General features: G+C 41.8%; 2 protein-coding genes and 1 long non-coding RNA gene across 3 annotated transcripts; all 3 read right to left on the bottom strand.

Moving 5' to 3' along the window:
• Positions 1 to 535: 535 nt before the first annotated feature.
• LOC124684835 (profilin LP04-like) lies at positions 536 to 2,574 on the bottom strand. The gene is made up of 3 exons (XM_047219088.1): positions 2,368 to 2,574; positions 1,505 to 1,642; positions 536 to 966 (listed from the first exon to the last, which is right to left on the bottom strand). Exons 1-3 carry the CDS (start codon positions 2,488 to 2,490, stop codon positions 832 to 834), a joined length of 396 nt encoding a protein of 131 aa, XP_047075044.1. The 5' UTR covers positions 2,491 to 2,574; the 3' UTR covers positions 536 to 831.
• A 4,179-nt stretch (positions 2,575 to 6,753) lies between these two features.
• Positions 6,754 to 10,926, bottom strand: LOC124666360 (phosphatidylglycerophosphate phosphatase PTPMT2-like). Its single transcript, XM_047203696.1, has 6 exons — positions 10,511 to 10,926; positions 9,027 to 9,149; positions 8,745 to 8,838; positions 8,512 to 8,594; positions 8,094 to 8,183; positions 6,754 to 7,295 (listed from the first exon to the last, which is right to left on the bottom strand). The coding sequence occupies exons 1-6, from the start codon at positions 10,667 to 10,669 to the stop codon at positions 7,065 to 7,067; spliced, it is 780 nt and encodes a 259-aa protein (XP_047059652.1). The 5' UTR covers positions 10,670 to 10,926; the 3' UTR covers positions 6,754 to 7,064.
• A 1,614-nt stretch (positions 10,927 to 12,540) lies between these two features.
• Positions 12,541 to 13,056, bottom strand: LOC124666371. Its single transcript, XR_006990886.1, has 3 exons — positions 12,962 to 13,056; positions 12,742 to 12,868; positions 12,541 to 12,659 (listed from the first exon to the last, which is right to left on the bottom strand). It is a non-coding gene; the product is annotated as an uncharacterized LOC124666371 (long non-coding RNA).
• Positions 13,057 to 15,369: the final 2,313 nt, after the last annotated feature.

The raw sequence follows: 15,369 nt of genomic DNA on the forward strand, positions 1-15,369 counted from the left end.
ATTACCCGTACTGTTCGAAGAGGGTGTATGGTGTTACTACCTACTCGCTCAGTTCTGAAATATTCTACATTCTAACCTAAAAATTTATTCTAAAATACTCTATATTCTAATTTTTTAACACTAAAAACAAAAGCAAAAAAGTAATTTTGCTCCTTTTATCGAACGTTAGTTTCAATGTAGTTTCGATTGGTTGTTTACACCATCTAGATAATACTAATAAATACAACACTATTTTATTTCACTTTTTCTAGAACGAGGAAATATATTAGTCCACATGATTAGTCTAAGGAGGTGTGTGATGTTACTGCATGTTTTGGTTGTGAGTAGCTGATTTGGTTCTGACGTATGAACCATACAGCAAACTGGAGAAATTATTTTACACTATCAAACAACGAAAAATGTCTTAATTTTTAGAGCGAATTGCCAGCACCAGTCATCTAACACTGGCCCGCTCTAAGTTCTCAACTGTTGATACGAGACCATGATAACTAAAAATGTAATAGTGCAACAAAACAAGTACCAGGGCCAGCGCCCCAGTAAAAATGCAATCATTTTCAATACGCAAACAGCAGGAATCCCACAAGTTACCATGACCAGGCAAATGTACATAACTCAGTGAAAAGGTAGCTGAGTCTGATACGACACGATGTCAAACATAAAACCCCAAGTAAATCTTCTTGTTTTCCCGACACGACACCAACCAACAAACCCCAAGCTAAATTATTCACCGCATATATCATGCAATACGCCGAGCATATGCAAGCCCACAGGTTACTCGACCAAACGAGGAGCATACTTAGTCCCAGATGACAAAAATAAACATATCAGGGCTTAGAATTCCTGCTCGATCAGGTAGTCGCCAAGCCTCTCCACGACCATATTGCACTGGCCAGGAGTCATGGGCTCATCGTAGATGCCAAGAATCATTGTCTGGCAGGTCTTCTTGACACAAATGCCACCAGTGCCCTAGAAGATACATAGAAAACAGTAAATGAGTATGAATTATTTCCTTCTTGCTAAAAAAGGCAATATCAACAAGAACATAGCAGAAAGAACTGAATACAAAATCATGCAGCTTTTGTGAAACGTATTATGCATGGAGAATATCAGAAGAAAAGTATCACTGGAAGCCCCACAAATAGCAACTTAGCAGTTGCACTACAGATAAAGGACAAACATATTTTCCAGTTAATGGCTATAGCTGTGATTCTACGACAGCTTGAGCAAATATTTGAAGGACTTGGGGACTACAACTCGCTGTAGTCTACACAATACAAGCAAAAGCATTATTACCCATTTAACTATGAACTTCTAATCACAATTGTTTATAATGGATCATGTGCGGAGAGAATCCATCTGATGAACATGCGTACATTAATGAGGTAAAGCGGTATAGCTCCTCCACTAAGGTTTAAACAAGGATGTTGTTGGCATACACTAATCCAGTTTGTTTGGTAACAAACAACAAGAGTGTGCATAAAGTTTCCCCAAAAGAACATTGTACCTTCTTTCCTCGGATGACAACCCCAGGTTCACCCATGATCACCATGTATTTTGTGGCTCCAAGGAAAAGACCAGTAGGTGCGAGAGTTCCAGGTTCCTCAAAGTCCTTCATGATGGCAGCGATCTCCTCAGGCTTGAACTGCAACACTCGGAAGCAAAAAACACAAAAGCTCAGCCATATACCAGACAAAAATAAGGCAGAAAATACTCATAATAACAACACTGTGCACATAAAAATGTGATGGGCACTCAATAAGGCAGGTTATTTAGCTCCCAATGCAAACTCCGTCTCTGCTGAGACAAGAAAGCTATTACCAGCACCATACAGTGATACAGCCGCATCGTCGTGGGTAAACAAACCATACAAGTCAACCCAAGGTAACGTTAGACTAAAAGGCTAAAACTGTATTCAAATCGAAGACACGTATGAAAGCTCCGTGAATCCACATAAACCGAGCATATCAGACAGCATGCCAAGCCAACAAGTGCTTGAATTGCCAGGACTAACTCCATCACTGAGGAGGCTTAACAAACAGTAAGAACTAACACATCTAATGGCATGCTCGGAAGCGTCAGACCGCACCACGCCCATAAAGCGAAGCGAAATCGGATCCGGCAACAAGTGCTTGAATTCCACCGTCTACGTACACAGCGTTCAACCTACAACGCCGCTCCTGCGGGCTGCGGTCCACGGCACACCCCGAAACGGATCCTACCCTCCAGGCAGCGCGCTCTCGGCTACGAGATCCGGATCTCATCTCGGCGGCGCCCGATCCGGCGGGGCGCGCGCGGATCTAGCGCGGGTCAACCGCGGGCAGGACGAAACATGGTATACCGGTGGGGGAAGGGAGACGGGGCGTTTACCTGGGGAAATTCGGGGGACTGCGCCCAGACGCTGCCGTCGTGGCCGATGATGGCGGCGGAGGTGAGGTGCTGGCCGTCAATTTCGCACATCAGGTGGTCGTCGACGTACGTCTGCCACGACATCTTGGATCGTCCTCCTCCTTCTCCGGCGCGCGGCGACTTCGCTCTGCTGCTGCTGCTGCTGCTGCGCTTGGATCGCACGCGGTCTGGGCTGATTGCTTTGGTTGGACCTGGCTGGCTGGCTGGCTGCCTTGACGGCTGAGGCTGGGTGGGGTGGGGAATATATCGGTTGCGTGTGTCTGCGTGGGTCTGTGGGAGAGAGGACCTGGAAAACCCTACCTTTTTTTTCATTTTGCTTTTTATGTTTCTAGAGAATTGGGGGGAAATTCGTGGGAGCAACGTGTGGTGGTGAGAGAAAGGAGAGGGGCTGCAATTTTCTTTTTTTTTTGTTTCAAGAAATCTAGTGCCCAAATATTTTGTTTTTCTGATTAAATCCTGGTTAGATGTTGCCTCGAGGCGAGGGTACTGGAGAATGTTAAGGCGAACGACGAAAGAGCGAGGTGGTTAGGGCAAGTGACAACACTAATATGTGTCGATGAAGGAGGTAGCCTCATAGCTTGCTGCAAGTGACACGTATGTGTCGATGAAGAAGGTAGCCTCATAGAGGGGGTGCAATTTTTTAAAATTCTGTTTTTCGGATTAAATCCTGACTAGATGTCGCCTCTGAGACGAGTGCAGTGGACTGTGATCGCAGAAGGAGGAGAAGAGTAATGGAGAATATTAAGGTGAACGACGAAAGAGCGAGGTGGTTAGGGCAAGTGACACACCAATAGATGTCGATGAAGGAGGTAGCCTCATAGCTTGATGCAAGAAAGGAGAAGCAATAAATTGTAGACGAGGGAGAGGGAGAGGGATTGAGAAGAAGAAGAAAAGGAAGAGTAGCAGCATATGGAGACTATGGAATGAACGCTTAGCACGTTGTGATGAACTCATATTTGGCGAGGTCTTTAATCGACCCTCGTGTGTTATAGTTATGATGCACGAGGTGCGCTCAAGGAAATAAGTGTCCAAATAGAGGAATCTGGTATTTTTTAAGAAACATTATGTAAATGAATATTTATGATTTAATTGTCCCACAAAAAATACATGCATTTACATTTTTTTCTCTAGGATTTGGTTTTGCCATAAATTTGCAATGGAATTTAGTTTTGGGCAGAGTTGAAGCATCTAACAATCTATATTGATTTTGGTCAAAAGTGATCGAGTTGTAAGAATTTGGCAACACACTAAATGCTCATTAAAAAAAAGAGGATTCATCTAGTTGGAAAAATGTCTTCAATAGAGTTTGCCCAAAAAATGAATACTTATTAATAAATACCAAGGTATGTTCGATATCCACATGATTTAGAAAAAACACAAATTTATGAAAATTACAAGAGGGTGATGTTATGGACACACAGTTATTACATAATTACCCAAATATGTTGGTTAAACAATATAAAAAATGGCTCTAGCAGGCATTGATATGCAATATTTTAATCTAAATAATTAACATTGAGACTTAACTGAACGACCCTATCAACTTACTAACATGGTAGTACAACTTAACATCGTTAGACGATGCATACCAACACTCTAGGCAATACACTATTACCCCTAAAGTTTATCACAACAATTTCTTGCTTAAAGTTTACACAGATTTCCAATGATGTTGCCAATCAACGATAGCATTCAAGATTGGTGAAGGCTTGATGCATGCTCAAGGCATGACATGGTTGTGATGCAGGGAAGGACAAAACAGTCGTATGAGGTAAAACAAGAAATCATTTAGGATTTTTTTTCTTCAAAAAAGAGGTTGAAACCTCCTGTCTCTGCATTAAAAAGATATATACAACCTTTTTTTATTGAAGTGGATGCAAGGCAACGAGACCATATACATCAATATGCATATTACATAGCATATACAATTATGGTAGAATTGTTACAAGATAAGAAATAACACATACAACTAAGTCAACTTCTTCCGCATCAACACCTTCAATAAGAGAAAACAAGTCCTTGCGTCGTTGCGGCCAATTCCAGCTAAACATTCTAGAAAAAAAGATTTTTCATTTTGGTTGCTGAGAAGGCTAGTACATCAGCAAGGAGGTGACACCTTCAACAAGATAACGATGCAAGTTCGTTGATGCTAACTAACAAAGGCTAGAACAATATTTTTCACCCCCGAAAATGAAGTAGTGCTTGAATCATTATCTTGTTGACTAGACTTCCCCATGCATGTCATCTAGTGTGTTGAATTGGGAAACTTTATTGCAGTCCATGTGCAGGCTTTCAATCTACTCGTTGGTACACTCCAATAGTCAATTTAGAAGTGACATATGTAGTAAATTCAATATTTGAATCATGAATCTCTTGGTCTCTTATATAGCAGCATCCAACTATCTAGCCAAAAAAAAATTAGGAAAACAACAAGACTTTGATCTAGATTTTATTATTTGCCAACAATCATTATATCGTTTATAAGTTTGCTAAAAATAAAGTTAGGGGATTCATCGACCTAAACACAAAAAATATCAGGAAAGCAAATTCTAGTTAATTCATGAGTAACTTTGTTGGCTTCTCTTGGACAATGCTAATTATGCATCCAACTATTTTGGCCCATTAACACTAGCAGGAACACATTTATTAAATGGACAAAGTTACCTCTCTAACATCGTAGCCAATGTCCTGAATAAAGTAGCAACACATTTTTAGCATGTTTAAATAGAATTAAGAGGGGGGAGATAATTAATTGTACAAAAGTATATATCCCGACTTCATTTGGGGTGTCTGTCTCTCTTCCAAAGTGTGACCATCTTCCCCAATCTATCATTTCCACCTATTTTGAATGTATTATGTATTATCATATAAAAATGTGAATCGAGAGATTGTGCAACCAAAACAACTTGAAACCTAATTTTTCTTATGTTGTTATTGATCCCCTATTCTACATCACGGAGATCATATGGCCTAGAGCCAGAGAAACCACACAATGTGATGAGTCGACATCGAGGTGCCAAACGACTCCATCGATAAGAACTCTTCGGCTTAACTCGATAGATTCAAAAATTACGAATTGATAGCCCCGAAAAAAGTGGATCACTTCTTATGTACTCACTTAGAATGATATTGTTTTGGAATAATAAGAACCTAAATGTATGTTCCTAGGAATTTAAACTTGCGTGGTTGGGTTGTGTCGTTCGCTTCCCTACCAAATAAGTTAGGTTTGCTTCTTTTCTCTATCTATATAGTGCATGGCCTATTAGAAGCAGGCGGTGCTCTTGGACGCTTTTCCTTTGCATCTTATTCTTTCTTTTACCGCTATAACATTTTTCCATACTTGCATTCAATTGAGACATACCCTGTTTTCTCACTTCCAAAACCTTCTTGAACTAAATGATATGTATCAAATTGAAGTTGTGAATTCGAATTTTTTTCCTTCTTTGATTGCTGGAAAAGCTTCACTAGATAGAGAAGTGATAAACGAAACGTATCCCTTGCCCGGGTTTTCTTCTACTACTTGAGCAAAAAAGAATTGTATTCGGTGCAGCCATACCAGGCCGCTGTCATCAAATTCATACTAACAATCACGCGAAAATCTGTGTCGTGCTGTGTGTGTGTGTGTGGTGCAATGCCCTATTTGATTATAAGTATGTTAGAACGAAACAACATCAACTCCCCTTATAAGTCGCTCTCACATCTATTGTCACATCAGTTCGAGACTAAACTGGCTTTGGAATTTTCACAATTTAGAGGAGCCTCATGTACACATGGTTCAGATGCTACCGTGACAGGAGGAGAGGAATCAGAATTTTTTATATATATAAGGCGGAGGACAGTTTGCCTCAATCAATTGGGCGAAAGGAATTTCAATATCATCAAAAAATGTGTCATTACAAGTGGCAACAGGGTGTCGCAACATGCAGCTGTCTCAGAAGAAGGAAAACCGAAAGCTTTCTTCTGTTTTACGAGATTTGTCGGTGACCCCACCCGCTCATCACTTATCTATCTACAGATCTTAATTTAAGATGCGATCGGGTGATCCGAATTCGGACGGCGACAGGAAGGCACGTCGCTGAAACTTGCAGGACTGGAGCACCGGTATTGCTAATCCAAATTGGGTCACTATCTCCTAACGAGATTCGATACCCACTCAAACATACTATTCCAAGCGCTGCCATCCATCCAGAGGAAAATCGGCAACGTTTTTTTTTTTTTGTTAAGGAAAAGTGCAGAGTTGGAGCTTCAGTTATAGATTGATGGCTTCATCCACTCCGAAGCTTCATGAATTCAGTAGTTTTCAGTCGACGTTATGTGAGAATCTACTATGCCGGTTTACATACGGTATTTCTAAAACAAAAATAAATGTTGATGGCTTGTATATGTTTTGGCGCTGAAAGTTTAAGCGCCTGCTGCACAAATTGGAAGTCCCGATTCTGTTGAAACTTACACAAGGGCGGCCAGGGAAGCAAACTGTACAGTTTTGCCCCAAACGATGTGTGTGCACTGAGCAAGAACCAAACGAAACACATGAGAAAAAGGATGAACAACATGCGAAACTATCCCTTGCACATTTTAGGAAGATCTTCCTGACAACGCAATCGCTTCGGTTCCACATTGACAAACCACTTGTGATCAGGACCAGCACAAGGCTAGGATCATGTGTGCAGGTCGGCGTGGGAAAGCGAGTTGCCAGATCTCACAGGAGAAGGAAGCAAACATGACAGCATCTTCATCATTGGCCTCAACGGGGTGGTTTTATCAGAAGACAAGCTGGCATTATTTTTGATAACTCCTGGCGAGCCAGAGCCATCTTCAGTTGAGAGTACCACGTCCTCTGTTTTAGATGCTGCTGCTCCAACGACCTTTGTACTGAATTCTTGAACCACCTGCCATCATCAGAGGCACCAGAATAAGTATTTTCAAGGAGTATTAATATAAACTATCTTCTGTCAAGCGATCAACATGGGGTTACAAAAGAAACTGTCTATTTTGATTCGAAACTACCTAGCTTTCAAGACCACCTACAAAATTTCGTAATTCTCCAGTCATCGCACCGCTGGAAAATACATAATTCGTATTAACTCATTCTATAATTCGTGGGCTGGATTTGGGTCCACTGGGAGTGAGTTTGGTCCACAGGCCACACTGCATTAGTGCAGCTATACAGCATTAGTAGCTAGCATGTAACGATCCGAGTAGTTTACAGATAGCAGCATTGATTTGCAAATAGCATATGAGCTCACCAAATGATCAAATCAGAAAATTTCTAAAAAATAAAATACATATGGAATATAGGCTATAGGTAATTTGGTCTAGCGGCAAATAGTTAGAACATACATATTTCCTGGCATGTGGCAGCCATGTTCGCTTTGCGCTTTGTGCTTTGTGCTTGACGGAAGCAAGTTTAATTAATTCCTTAACAAAGACTTGTATATCCCAATAATGGGATGGGCGCTGAAGTGCGCATATGTCTTTTCCAGTTAATTATCACCAGCGTATGTTGACTATGAACTACTTATCACAGGCAACTTCGATTGATCTATATATACTAGGAGAGGGACAAATGTATGAAACGTTTCACATCCAAGAAACAACACAGCTCGAGAGAGTGGCATAAGAAAATCTTCTTAGTGCAATGAGTTGTAGTTCAGAAATGGAAGAAATGAGTTAGGATGTCTCCATACCTTCCACTGAGAACGGGTAAGAAGCACTCTAGCCCTTTTAGACCGCACATACTCAAATGCTGCAGTAGGTGTCATATTCTTGTACTTCACCTGTTAAAAATCAAACATAAAAATCCCCACTGAAAAATGATACAAAATTAATTCCAACTATGTGGTGCGCGATAATTTTATTCCCACTATACAGGTTATAAGTAACTAGAGACAGTTTGGTGGTCATCGTTGCAAAAGTGTGGAAACAGTGATTTTAGTGAAAGCTTTTTGGAACGGAAAATTTAATGAATAGCGCCGTTACAGATTTTTCGAGTCGTGAGTCCTAACCGCGAAGGCACAAAAGTCTCAATATCAAACCATTCCCACCATGGGAACTTGTCAGCTCAATGTTTGACATAATTAGTTTCTCTAGAACATAGGAACTTACCAGATAGCACAAGACAATTGTTGTACTCCGTCCCCTCCCAGCTTTGCAGTGAATATATGTCATTCTACCGCAGGATGTATTTCCTGATTAAGCATGAAGAATTATCATCTAAAATCTCCATATCTCACAAGAAGTGAAGGTGTGAATGGCCTATACATATTCAATTCTGGCCAATCAAATAAATATTTTCTTAGTTACAACAATCAATTTGGGGTAATTTGTTGCTCACTTACTATGAATGAAATCAATAGCTTGATTAATATCCACAAGTGATGGAGCAAACATATAATCTCTTGTAGGTATAACAAGGTGATCGATTCCACGAGACTGTAAATTTAACAGGTGAACATTTGTGTCATATGGGATTTCCCAGTTGGTCATAAATCATAACTCCACTTGCAGCAATTATGTTCAGAGCATGGACATAAAATCCAGCGCAAATATGAAGGGCTGAAGGCTCTGTCAAATGCTATTCATGTATTTTTTACAAATAAAGGCACAGATGAGCAACTTGCCTGATACATTGATGACGGCACTAAAGTCTCAAATGGTTCATTTAGAGTTATAACACCATGTACTCCAAGCTTCTGCAAGCGTGGAACATCCTTACGGAATGGAACAGCTCCAAGCAAAATGAACTGGTAAAGAGGACAATGCTTAGATCAATGAGATTGATCCATTTTATCATTATCAGGTCGGAGTTAGAACATTAACAATAGTTATAGGCTTACATCTCCTTAAAATGAAATATATACTACAACAGAACTGTGTATTGTAATTCCGCAATCACGTCATGCATAACGGAAGGAAAACATACACACATCTAAATCTGTATATCGGTACCCATGGAAAAGTACACAGGGCTCTGATCTGTAATATATGCCATGCTTGTGATCACAGTAATTAGTAATTATAATTGCAAATGAGGAAACTGGCACACTGTGAAACCGTGTCTAAAACTGAGCAAAAAGCAACAGCCAGTACATTTTAATTGCAGATGAGCAAATGTACCACATATACTTTAACTTAAGTTAATCAAGATATGGAAGTTAAAACACTTGTTTCTCACTTCAACCCTATTGTACATCGATCATAGCACTGAATGGGTCTATTTCTAGCTTGCATCTCAGATATGATTTCTGATCATACATGCTTTAGGGAGAAAAAAACTAGCTTCAAACAGGCTCGAAAGTCTGGTCAGTGCAGTCAGCCGTGATTTACCTATTAGCAACGATAAAGGCATAGACCTTAGTCAGCAGTACATAATCCTGTATATATGAATTATTAGAAGTAATCTAGAATAGGTTTACATTGAAATTGCCTAAGCACTTAAGCACTAAGACTAGCCAACAGCCTAACATCAGAGGCAAGGGAAAATAGTTAAACGATATGCTTTGCTCAATTCTAGAAATCCAATAGATATGCTAACATGGTGCATGAATAGCCGGTTCAGCCTTTACCCATGTGCATCAAAGTAGCAAGGCTTGTTAGGAAGTTAACAGCTTACCAGAAAACAACATGTGACCTTCGAATTGTCAGAACACGTCAAAGCTAGACTAAGGAATAGACTGAAAACGGAACCAACATCATATGGAGAGCACCTAAACATGATATATTCAATTCACGATGGAGTTCTGCCTTTCGCAGGTTACTGAGATTACCCTTGTTACTGAATCACCTCAAAAGTCCCAGTTCTCAGCGCCCAAAATGTTACTTTCTAGTTGCCACCAACAAAGAAATGTAGTTGATAATTCTGACAGCCCTACAGATGAATATTTCTCCTCACTCCAAATAATGCATTCTACTTCTAGATAGAGGTTACTATTATATATTAAACTAGAACAAATTGATAACGCATTTGCATTTAAAAGTACACTGCTATGGCTAAAATTACATACTGCTCATCTGACAAAAAAAAAACTACTAGTAGGCAGTCTCGACCTAGTAGGGCATCTCACTGGAAATTAGGCTATTGGAAAGGCGATCGATGGCAGTTCACCTGGTCGACCTCGTCCCACCACCGGAACTCGGCCTGGACCTTGCTCCTAACCACGTTGTACAGCAGCGTCGGGTAGAACAGCGCCCTCGCGGCCGCGCCCACGGCCGCTTCCTTTGCCTTCCTCTGCCCGCGCCGACGGGCCGACTCCGTTGCAGCCATGGCGATCTGAATGCCGCGGGAACAACTGCCGGATTTCTCCTCAAATCGCACGAGGTTGAGAGCTTGGACGCTTGGTGCGAGCTGCTCTTCTCCGATGTAGACGTATGGGATCAGAGATGGCGTAGAGCTAAATTGACAGAATTCCGGCGAGGAATGGATGATGGATTTGGAGGTCGGGGACGGAGAGAGAGAGAGAGAATATCAGCATAGGAGGGGAAACTGCTGGATGGAAAACCAAATTGCCAAAATTTCACTACTCGTTAAAACAAGTGTGTTACAGAATCCAGCCAATGAAAAACCAAAGTGTCAATATACCACTCAGATCTGGGCTTTTTAATGCAAAAATAGCATCCACCGTCTATTCCCAAATATTTTCTATTAGTCAACAAAATAGGTGTCATATTATTTAAAGTATCAAAATTGCCCCTTAATAATCTCAACAAAATGTTCCTTATCCCTAACACAACCAAAATCTCTTCTTCCGCCAGGTCGAATATGTACCACCGCTAAATGCCACCCACTGCTGTTACTCGCACCAGCCATCTCATCTTTCATATTGCCACACCCCTCCAACTCACATTGTTGTACCTTCCCCTACTCCGCCACGCTCGTTACACATCGTCATATCCAGTGGCAGAGCTGCCATACAACAATCGGGTTCATCTAGACCCAATAAAATCAATCAAACCTTCATTATATTAGTATATGATATTGCTAATTAGTGGAAGATTATAGATAATGATCTAAAGGGCTGACCCCAATGACCTGCTCGCCCCACGTGGCGAGTCCTTACATAGAGCAAACGACTTTCTCTTCCTTATTCCATTTAACTGAGCTAAGCAACACTTTTTCACGTATTCACCCGAGATATTATAGAAACTAGCAGAATGCCCGTGCTTCGCTACGGAGTAAACGGCAGTTAATATCTTTCAGATGTCGGTATATACTCCTGAAGCTGTTCAATGGCATCATTCACCTGGAAGATCATATGCCCAAACACTCGCAATCAGCTATTTCATCCCTACAAAGAAACATGTAGAGAACACAATCAAATCAAGAACATCAACACATGAGCCACTGTAGAAAACATAATATAAATTCATTCACCTATTATTTTAAGCAAGAAGGTCCATAAAGTAGAGGTATCGGGTATATCTCGTATGGCACAGCTTTTCGACCATTGATTAATCAGTTGTAGGTCCCTTCCACAAAGGCTTGCTCAAGCTCGCTCAACTGCATATTTGATGCAAGGATAGTCTAGGGCTCTCATAGGATGAAGTACCAGTTCAGGGTAGAATTCAGCTATTTTGTTCTCAACCAGCAGCCTCACGAGATTAAGCCCCAACACTGGGTGAACAATCACATTAGTCTAGTGAGCATGGGATTATGCCTCTGAGTGGGATTCGACAAACATTAGCTTAGCAAATATAGTATTCCAAATAGAATATTTATGTGGAAATTTCCGTCTTTTAGCTAGACGTAATTCAATGCAAATAATAATCCAATGTGCAGAAATCTAAAATTTGTCTGTAAATAAGAAATATGTAATATCTTAATTCCAAGAAAATTCTAAAAAGGTCCACCGATAGACACAGTCTAGAAATTAATACATCTACCTATCAATATAAAATCAATACAAGTTCAAATTAGAAGATTATTTAGTACTCAGACGAACAAAATCATCATATTGTCTTCCACTGAACATTAGATTATTCAGTACACACCAGTACATGAGTCATGAGGGATCAAGATGCTTATTGCATCCAAATAGAACTACAGATCTAATAATCTTATTCAGAGATCTCTAAAAATAGAAACACATTAGTTGCCCTTTCTTGCAAGCACACATACGCATAGTGAAGGCACATACACATCATGAGAAGCAGGCTCGTCTCGTCCGGATGTTTTCTGCAGTTGTAAGCAACAATAGCTCGCATTGGCAATTCCACTAAAGTAATTCCACAAACAGTTGGTAGGCACTGATCGACTCCTAGGACAAAGTATAACTTGATGTGAAATCTGCTACAGAGCCAGCGAATAGCTACAGGGATCAGCTGTGCAGACTCACTCACCGTTTTTCCATTGGTGGTGGCGACCGTGAAGTTGTTGCCCTGATCTTGGTACCTCGCAGTCAACTCACGCCTCGCCGGGATTCTCCAGCCACGCCTTCGACCCCACGATGATGCTGAACGGAGTCCCCTGTCGACCCAAAAAAAAAGAGAAACATGTCAGCTGGACGAAGAATGACGGCGCTGGCGGTGGCTCTTGTGGGTAGGAGTGCCAAGTGCAGACCCTTGTCTGCGGAATCACGCGGGGAGGTGGCGGTGGTGGCCGGCCACACCGTGCGAGGGGCACGATCCAGAGGCAGGGCACAACTTAGGCGCAGCATGGGCCGCAGTGAAGTCGACGATGTGGGCAGGGGACGGGAAGTTGGCATGCAGATGCAGGGCGTTGGGCAGGCGGTGGCCACTGGGTGGGCGAGTCGCAGTAGCGATGGGTTGGGTGACTCGGCGGCAGGGGATTATTAGGCGGACACACGGGCGAGCATGGTGAGTTTCCCGCACGCGGTGGAGGAGGTCAGGAGCGGCGATGCTCGCGCGGTGGAGGGCGGCTGGGAAGGGCGCTCGCATGATTGGGGGCGGCCGAAGGGGAGTAGTTGCGAGATATTGACCACAAAAAACGCGGATAAGCTGTTACATGTTGCGTTGAGATAAATCATCTTGGTAGGATAAAGACGTGGGAAGGGGGTATTATTGTCCATCCTGAAAATGTGACACCGGGCATTCACCAGTTTGCTCTTAATAGTAGAGATTGGTCATATTGATCTGTCGTCTTGTTCTCGATAGCCGCGGTAGCTTGATATTAGCCTTGGTTGAGTGCTCTCCTTTTACCGGAGATAAAGACCATAGGCGGGTGCATATATAGAAGGCATAAGCTAGCACGGTTGAGTTTGGATAGTGTGGTATGCCTTAAGCTACATGATGTGCATGCTCGTCATCATTGGCAACTATGCTATGGAAATACCCATCACCACATGCGCCTACCGATGTCAAACCAAGAAACAACCTCTAGGTAGTAGTTACTACTACCAAATTTCCCCTTACTACTTACTAGTTAGTGGTTGAGATTGTGCAACCACACCATATTGGCCTCCCCACCGTCTCTCACAACATCAAGAAAGATCTCACCGATTCGAAAGAGTAAGGACACCAATGTCTTTTTTTACTCAATAAGTCTTATTTGGACAGTAATGGTATTCTGGCATGCAGTTTCTAGAAGGAGTGCTTTTTTTTCTCCATTTTGGCTCTCAATAAGGGTATTTTGATAATCCTGGTTTTGACTATATCGTCGTGGGAAATCATGGCACTAGCTATTACGAAAAAACACGCGTCTTACTTTTTTGAACATGCATGATTAAACACACTGCGAGTGCGTGTTTTGAGTTTTGGGACATGCCATTTTTTGAAAAATGGAGCACAAGAGTTAAATACATATAGTCAATGCAACGTCATAGCTGGGTTGAATTATGTGGACACATACATAAAAAGAAAGAATTTTAGCCACTAGTCTACATTTTAAAAAGAAAGCATCTAGAAGTGAGGCTTCAAAAGTTTTTTCCTAGCATAAACTCCATCTGTTTACGAAAAGATCTATAAGTTTTCGAAGTCAAACAACACTTGACTGGATCTATAAAAAAACCATCAGTAATTATATACTCCTACTAAAAAGGTATCATATGAAAAAAATATTTTATGGTGTATCTTACGATACAGATCGGTATTACACATGTTACTAGTTTTTTTATAAGTTCTAGCAACTTTAGGTTGTCCCAACTCTGGAAAAAAAAACTATACACCTTCTTTTCATGAAGTCACATAGCTAATGTCCAATATGAATCTCAATATATATGTGCACACCAACATATGGCCCGTTCATCTCAAGAAGGAAATACACACACAAGCCCTGCATTTGTACGACACTACAAGAGGAGTGACATTTCTAACCCAACAACCACACGTTTGATTTTTTTTTAAAACGGAGGCAAAAGCTTTGCATCATCCATTAATTAAGGAGGAAGTGCCCAATCTTTAGGAGAAAATCGGGCGAAAACCAACAACACACACTGAGCACCCCGGCCAACCTGGCTACCCACACGAAGCACACACGCCATCGAGAAGAAAGACCATCGTTGAGGGTGTCATCGAGCGTCATCGTCGTCACTCCTCCATGACCAAGCGATTCCGACTTCACTTTAGACGACCGCCACCGAGACCCTCGCCGCAAACGACATCGGAGCCCATGTGAGCCTATGCCAAACAGTTGACCCCCAAGCACGTCGAGGAGGAGGCAGCTCTGACTTCAACCGCGACCTTCAGAGGAGCAAGTTGCACGCCTTGCACCGACGCAAGCACCAATCAAGTGGCATCGTTGCCACTCGCAGCTCCGACTTCACCATCACGGTAGGGGTGACGAAGGACATGCCGCAACTCTGATCCGCTCACCATTGTCATCGTTGCCACGCTGCCCACGACGCCAACACCAACCATCTTCCACGGGTCCATCTGACCTAAGCAGCTCCAAATCGATGCCCTCAAGAGGGAAGACGACACAAGAGCGCCGCCATCGACTGATAATTTCAACGTTTGATATTTTGATGTCTCATAAAGACGAATTTTGTTCCACGGAGAAGGACGTTCCCG

The sequence above is a fragment of the Lolium rigidum genome, chromosome 1 (assembly GCF_022539505.1).
Source record: "Lolium rigidum isolate FL_2022 chromosome 1, APGP_CSIRO_Lrig_0.1, whole genome shotgun sequence".
In the NCBI taxonomy this organism is placed as follows: domain Eukaryota; kingdom Viridiplantae; phylum Streptophyta; class Magnoliopsida; order Poales; family Poaceae; genus Lolium; species Lolium rigidum.

Coding starts and splice junctions, on each gene's coding strand:
- LOC124666360 (XM_047203696.1), bottom strand. CDS start 10,669: ATGGCTGCAACGGAGTCGGCCCGTCGGCGCGGGCAGAGGAAGGCAAAG. Junction 9,150..10,510: donor GGTGGGACGAGGTCGACCAG/GTGAACTGCCAT, acceptor CCTCTTTACCAG/TTCATTTTGCTTGGAGCTGT. Junction 8,839..9,026: donor TGCCGTCATCAATGTATCAG/GCAAGTTGCTCA, acceptor TTAAATTTACAG/TCTCGTGGAATCGATCACCT.
- LOC124684835 (XM_047219088.1), bottom strand. CDS start 2,490: ATGTCGTGGCAGACGTACGTCGACGACCACCTGATGTGCGAAATTGAC. Junction 1,643..2,367: donor AGTCCCCCGAATTTCCCCAG/GTAAACGCCCCG, acceptor CGAGTGTTGCAG/TTCAAGCCTGAGGAGATCGC. Junction 967..1,504: donor TTGTCATCCGAGGAAAGAAG/GTACAATGTTCT, acceptor TGTATCTTCTAG/GGCACTGGTGGCATTTGTGT.